This window comes from Sinocyclocheilus grahami, unplaced genomic scaffold, assembly GCF_001515645.1.
Source record: "Sinocyclocheilus grahami isolate Dianchi unplaced genomic scaffold, SAMN03320097.WGS_v1.1 scaffold116.1, whole genome shotgun sequence".
NCBI classification, from domain to species: domain Eukaryota; kingdom Metazoa; phylum Chordata; class Actinopteri; order Cypriniformes; family Cyprinidae; genus Sinocyclocheilus; species Sinocyclocheilus grahami.
The window spans coordinates 2,131,701-2,139,011 of NW_015505295.1; the positions used below are offsets into that span (position 1 = coordinate 2,131,701).

Below are 7,311 nucleotides of genomic sequence, written 5' to 3' on the forward strand. Positions count from 1 at the left end.
GTCTGAGAAAACGAGCGCGTCTGATTTCGCTCCCTTGGTGATGTGGCAAAGGGATCTCATTATAATATTACCGCCCCTTAATCTGTAAGTTTCTACCCACGGCACCATTATTGTGTTTTCGCAAGCGACAACGGTGTACTAGTTCTAATGCCATGGCGAAAGTTTGAGCAAAACCTGCTAACTGTTCTGTCTTTGGCTGCACAGACGAGCACAGACCACTATTTACAGTCCCAGCCTCAGAGGAGACAAGACAGCAGTGGATTTATTGATTTATTTACAGTATAATGCTGCTGCCACACAGATCTAAAATAAACATGTGAATTATTTCCCAGCTGTTTACCGTCACAGACATAACCGACTGTTTTTGTAACTCGTGTGAGTTTTTAACGTAAACTTGTGTGTGAATGAGAACTTAGTTTAGTACTCACATGCTGTGACAGCCACTTTCTGTGCGTGTGCTTCGGATGTGTGCTCTAAGAAAACCGTATATCAGAAGTTTAGACTCATATGGTTTAAAACGCATGATTTCAGCGCGATAAACATGATAATCAGAACCAAAACTGATGTTTTTAGCAGGTCCGAGCTGTAATGGCACAGCGCTATTCTGGAAAAGGGGGCGGGGAGCAGCAACTAATTTGCATTTAAAGAGACCAGCCCGAAAAACAGCGTGTTTCTGCTTCCACTCAAAATAGGCATTTTCAAAATAATATAATAAATGATCTGTGGAGTATTTTGAGCTGAAACTTCACAGACACATTCTGGGGACACCAGATACTTATATTACACATTGTAAAAAGGGGCATAATATGTCTCATTTAAGCCAGAGATAAAATAAACTCTGATAAGAAAGAACGTGTAAAAAGTATTGACTTAATAGTATTTGCCTCTTGTCTAAATCTGGATGGAGTATTATAAGTGGATTTGCCTGATGCTTACCTTCTGGAAAGGCTATACATCTGTTTCAATTTCAGAATGAACTGAAGGTGTTTGGAATCTTTGGACATCTTGTTGATCTGTTGTTGATGTTTCAATCATTTCTGATGTGTTTTTCAGAGCGGCAACAGCTTTCATGTGTTCGACCAGAGCAGGTTTTCCAAAGAGGTTCTGCCGAAATATTTTAAGCACAATAACATGGCCAGTTTTGTTCGCCAGCTCAATATGTGTAAGTATAAGAGAATTCTGTATCTAATTGACCAGCTCTTTTTAAAGATCATTAAGCTTGAGCAGATGTATCTGTGATGTTTTTTTAATTTCTATGTTTCATTTGATATTTAATTTTTCTCTATTTTATGTATTGTATTTTTTTTTTATTGTACAGCACTTTGGTACACTCTATGGTTTTTAAAGTGCTTTGAAAATAAATTCAGATTTTGATTTGATTATGCACAATATGTATGAAGTTTTATGCCCAATGATTAGTTTTAGAATAAATGTTTAGGCTGACTTTGGGTGCAGTCAGTATGGATGATTTTCATTTGTCTTTTGTTGGAAAATCCAAAAATATGGATGAATATCAATATTTTAAGTTAAGTTTATTTCTATAGCTTTTTTTTCACAAAACGCATTGTCTCAAAACCGCTTTACAGTGTTTCATTATGTTAGTCCCTGATTGTCCACATTTAACAGTTTAGATATATTTGATAATAATAATACATTTTATTTATAGAGCACTTTTCAAGGTGCTCAGATGCTTATTTTGGGTGCTGTATTCTTTATACGCTTAAAAACTTATTGAGTTTAAAGCCAAAAGCAGTTAATATATGATATCTGTGCTTATAACATGTTAATATATTCCTCATAGATGGTTTTCGGAAAGTTGTCCATATCGAGCAGGGTGGGCTGGTAAAACCAGAGAAAGATGACACAGAATTCCAGCATCCATATTTCATCCGCGGACAGGAGCATCTGCTGGAGAACATCAAGAGGAAAGTCACAACGGTAGGTAGAAACTCATCTTCCTGATGGCCTTCCTGATTTCTGAAACATCTGAGAATATATGAGAGAGGAGCCACAGTGACCTTGAGTTTTGAATGATCTTACAATTAGTTGGTATTTCGAAGGGGCTTTTTTGATCCAAAGCAGCTTTACAGTCAGGCTGAAGCTCATTAAGGACACAGTCATGATGCCAGACTACTAATGTGGTCTGAATTGATCTGGGTTTTGGGGGATTCCCTTCTGCTCATGTTTGGCTTTGAAACCTGCAGCATTTCACGTATGAATAAACATTTGCCAGAATGGAAAACATAATAAAGTGGGATTATAAATGAACTTTTCTTACTGGGCTCTAGCAAAGGCTTTCCAACATTACATGTAGTTTGTAATTTAGGTGTGTAACTAGCAGTGAAGGTTTTTTTTTTCTCTGTCATGTACGCTTGATCAATTTGAGTGATATATTTGCCATTTTCTGACTTTAATAAATATGTTCTTGGACACTTGGACAAGGTTTTCAAACTAGGGTCCAGAAATATTTTACTAAATATTTAAAATGTATTTTATCAAATTTAATTTTTATCATCTTTCAACCTATTCTTTCACATTTACTAAATTTAATGTAAATCTAAATAATGGTCGGAAATCATTGGATTAATCATAAATCAGTTTAATTTGTAACAGTCAGAAATTAAATGCAAATCTGCATCATGATAATATAATATATAAAAACATAATATAACATGTCTTTGTATCGTCACAATTAATGCATGTTTCATACTTGTACATTAAACTATGTAGCTGCTCTTGTAAGGGGATCGTTGTTTTTGGGAGGCTTTGAAATTAAAAAGTTTAAGGGGGAAAATATAAATATATAAATGAATTGGCGGGGGATGTAAACATAAATGAATTTTCAAAATATATTTAGTATAATGGAGTAAATGGAAAGCAGGAATTAACCAGACCATTTAAGAAACACTCTTCTGGTCGGATATTTGTGGTTTGTATATTTCCATTCAGAAGTTTCTGAGTCTGGTCATTGGTAACCAGGTCAAGTTTTTTGTGTGTGATGGTTTCCATGTGCTCTGCTGGGTTTCCTCGGGCCACTTTGAATCCCGATGTCCCTCTTTTTCATGTTGGCTCAGTGACAGATTGTGATAATCAGCAGGTCTGAGAGGAAGCCAGCTGGAGACGCGTGGATTAGAGGCCGAGGTTCTGGGGCACTTAATCTGGCGTCACTCTGATGCTCCATCGACGCCACTTTCCAGCCCTCCGATTTATAGTATTTCCTCTCCCGCTCTGTCCAAATGTCCAGCTCGGGGCGGAAATCAAACCGTTAACACATGCTTTCCACTATGCGAGGGTTCAGAAACGGGTCATGACAGACTCGACTCAGCCCTCCAATCACACACATGCACACTCCTCAGTTCGTATCTTTGACGTTTTCATTGTGTCCATCTGCAGGTGTCAAATATTAAACACGAGGACTTGAACACTGAAGAAATGTCTAAAATGATCACAGATGTCCAGTTCATAAAGGGCAAGCAGGAGTCAATGGACTCCAAAATCAGCACCCTCAAACAGTAAGTCACATTGCATTTAGGTTTGGCCAACACATTTGACTCCTTCTCCATTTCCTCTTCCGGTTCTGGGTTAATTTAGTCTAAACTGGCATTCATGTAGTTCCTTAACCTACTGGGAAAAGTTTGACTGATGTAACAGTTGGCTTGTTGACAGCCAGGCGGTTAGTCTTAAGCCGGGTTGATATCAATAGCAGTTCAAAGTGTAACACTTAAGATGTGAATGTGGGTTAATCTCTGCTGGGTTTGTGACCGCTTATTAATGCTTCACCTTTTTAAACCCTGTTAGTCATGGCTCTAAAACAGACGGCCTTCCTCATGCCAGTGTGACGTATTTCGGCAGCTGCTCTCAGCTTGTCTGAAGGCATTTTGTCACTATCCGCTCTCACAGCTGGATGGGTCTCTAGGGTTTGTATTAAATGCAAATCTGCATCATGATAATATAATATATAAAAACATAATATAACATGTCTTTGTATCGTCACAATTAATGCATGTTTCATACTTGTACATTAAACTATGTAGCTGCTCTTGTAAGGGGATCGTTGTTTTTGGGAGGCTTTGAAATTAAAAAGTTTAAGGGGGAAAATATAAATATATAAATGAATTGGCGGGGGATGTAAACATAAATGAATTTTCAAAATATATTTAGTATAATGGAGTAAATGGAAAGCAGGAATTAACCAGACCATTTAAGAAACACTCTTCTGGTCGGATATTTGTGGTTTGTATATTTCCATTCAGAAGTTTCTGAGTCTGGTCATTGGTAACCAGGTCAAGTTTTTTGTGTGTGATGGTTTCCATGTGCTCTGCTGGGTTTCCTCGGGCCACTTTGAATCCCGATGTCCCTCTTTTTCATGTTGGCTCAGTGACAGATTGTGATAATCAGCAGGTCTGAGAGGAAGCCAGCTGGAGACGCGTGGATTAGAGGCCGAGGTTCTGGGGCACTTAATCTGGCGTCACTCTGATGCTCCATCGACGCCACTTTCCAGCCCTCCGATTTATAGTATTTCCTCTCCCGCTCTGTCCAAATGTCCAGCTCGGGGCGGAAATCAAACCGTTAACACATGCTTTCCACTATGCGAGGGTTCAGAAACGGGTCATGACAGACTCGACTCAGCCCTCCAATCACACACATGCACACTCCTCAGTTCGTATCTTTGACGTTTTCATTGTGTCCATCTGCAGGTGTCAAATATTAAACACGAGGACTTGAACACTGAAGAAATGTCTAAAATGATCACAGATGTCCAGTTCATAAAGGGCAAGCAGGAGTCAATGGACTCCAAAATCAGCACCCTCAAACAGTAAGTCACATTGCATTTAGGTTTGGCCAACACATTTGACTCCTTCTCCATTTCCTCTTCCGGTTCTGGGTTAATTTAGTCTAAACTGGCATTCATGTAGTTCCTTAACCTACTGGGAAAAGTTTGACTGATGTAACAGTTGACAGCCAGACAGCCAGGCGGTTAGTCTTAAGCCGGGTTGATATCAATAGCAGTTCAAAGTGTAACACTTAAGATGTGATAATCTCTGCATCTCTGCTGGGTTTGTGACCGCTTATTAATGCTTCACCTTTTTAAACCCTGTTAGTCATGGCTCTAAAACAGACGGCCTTCCTCATGCCAGTGTGACGTATTTCGGCAGCTGCTCTCAGCTTGTCTGAAGGCATTTTGTCACTATCCGCTCTCACAGCTGGATGGGTCTCTAGGGTTTGTCTCTCTCACACACACACACACACACACACACACACACAGGTTTGTTTTTGTGAAAAGTGGGGACATCCCATAGGCGTAATGGTTTTTATACTGTACAGACCGTATATTCTATTGCCCTACTACACCAACTCTACACCTAAACCTACCCCTCACAGGAAACTTTGTGCTATTTCAGATTTTCAATACACTCCATTCTGTGTGATTCATAAGCGTTTTGAAAAGTGGGGACATGGGGTAATGTTCTGAAAAGTCAACTTCTCCTTGTAATACCTATGTCATACCTTTGTCATTATACAAATTTATGTCCTCATTTGTCACAAAAAAACACACACACACACACACACATATGTCTGGTTTGCTATCCTTGTGGGGACTCTCCATAGGCGTAATGGTTTTTCTACTGTGCAGACCGTATATTCTATTGCCCTACACCAACCCTACACCTAAACCTACCCCTCACAGGAAACTTTCTGCATTTTTAGATTTTCAAAAAACTTTATTCTGTGTGATTTATTAGTTTGTTTACCCGTAGGGACCTCAATTTATGTCCCCACCATGACATGAGTCCCCATGAGTCTGTGTGTATTCAGGTTTAAGTCCCCACCAGAATAGAAAAACGGGTACACGCACGCATACACAGAAGTGGTCGGCTGGTACACACACAGGCAGAATATTACGGATGATGTCTGCTTTGATGTGTCACCTCTGCAATAACTCAGTTTTGCATTGATTTTGGGGTTTTAGTCCTCTCAATATGTTACAGATTTCTAAAATCCAACAAGTCATCTTAATCGTTAAAAAAAAAAAAAAAAAAAGGTCAGTCTCTCTAATGTTCTGAAGTTAATTTAATTATACATTTTAAATTCAAGTCAATGAATGTAATATGTTTTCAGAATGGCTGCTGTAGCTAACGTGTTAACATGTCAAATTAAGAAAATTTTCTAAATATTTAAATAATACAAATATATGGAAATTGATTTATATTTAGTATGTATTCATAGTATTTAATAATTCAATATTCAATAATGCTTGTATTTTATTTCTGTAAGTTTGCCCCAGCTTCCATTGGAGTGTCCAAATGGAGCTTGTACGGTATTTAATTTAACACAATATATTTAATATGTTTAATGTTGTTACATTTTTTTTAACATGTGTATATATATATATATATATATAAAATACATTAGCACAGAAGTGTATTTTTAATCAATATGCAGCCAACATATAGAAAAATAATAGAATAACGCTAATTCATAATGGCTAATTTATTCATAAATTAAGTTATCAAAGTTCAGTGTGAAATATCATCAAACCGTAAAATATATTGTTGGTAATTCTATTATTTCATTTTTTTTTTTTTTTTTTACTTATTTTCTTGCCTTTTAATCAGAATTTAAAATTATACAATTATTTACAATGCCTTCGAACAACTGAGACAAATTGTGATTATTTTAAATTATTATGGTAACAGTCATATTTTTAGTTGGATTTTTGATTGGATTGTTGTTAGGTTTTTGAAAGTGTTTTGGCGTGCAGGAGATTTTGATTAAGATTTGAAAGGCAATTGCCTCGAATTTGTGTCATTCTGAGTCTGAATGTAGATTTGGGAAAGGTCTGATCACGCTGCTTACTGGAATCCACACCTGCCTCTATAAACCCCCGTCCCATCTGCTGAGGGGTGAGTGGGGGAAGGTCACATGATGGGAGGAGGGGGCTCTTAAATAGCTTCTTCCTGCACTCTGCTGTTTTACAGACGAGCGACGTTGGGTTATAAATATAATGCAGCTGAGGCCTGTCATAATCTCTGTCTCTTGCTCGATATAAGAGACCCGTCTGCAGGGAGTCCATGAGATGAATGTCAGGCACAGATGACGTCACTCAAATTTACACTGAAAAAAAAAAAACTGATTTACCTGGAAATCTTTTTCACTCAGAAATTGCTAGTACATTTTTCACATAATCACTCAATTACGGCAAGTAACACATTGAATTAAACATGAAAGTAGAAGGACTGAAATAATTATTTTTATTTATGATTATTTGCACAGCCCTAATGTGTGTGTATATATATATATATATATATA

General features: G+C 37.6%; 1 protein-coding gene across 3 annotated transcripts in view; it reads left to right on the forward strand.

The window, feature by feature from the left end:
- The window catches only part of hsf1 (heat shock transcription factor 1), a 21,690-nt gene that overhangs the window by 2,406 nt on the left and 11,973 nt on the right, over positions 1 to 7,311 (forward strand). For all 3 annotated transcript variants that reach the window (XR_001609677.1, XM_016277884.1, XM_016277885.1), the window contains exons 2-4: positions 1,054 to 1,162; positions 1,802 to 1,938; positions 3,394 to 3,512. Coding sequence is in view for 2 of the 3 variants with exons in the window: in XM_016277884.1 (XP_016133370.1) it covers positions 1,054 to 1,162; positions 1,802 to 1,938; positions 3,394 to 3,512 (365 nt within the window). In the remaining variant the exon portion in view is untranslated. The remainder of the gene's footprint in view (positions 1 to 1,053; positions 1,163 to 1,801; positions 1,939 to 3,393; positions 3,513 to 7,311) is intronic.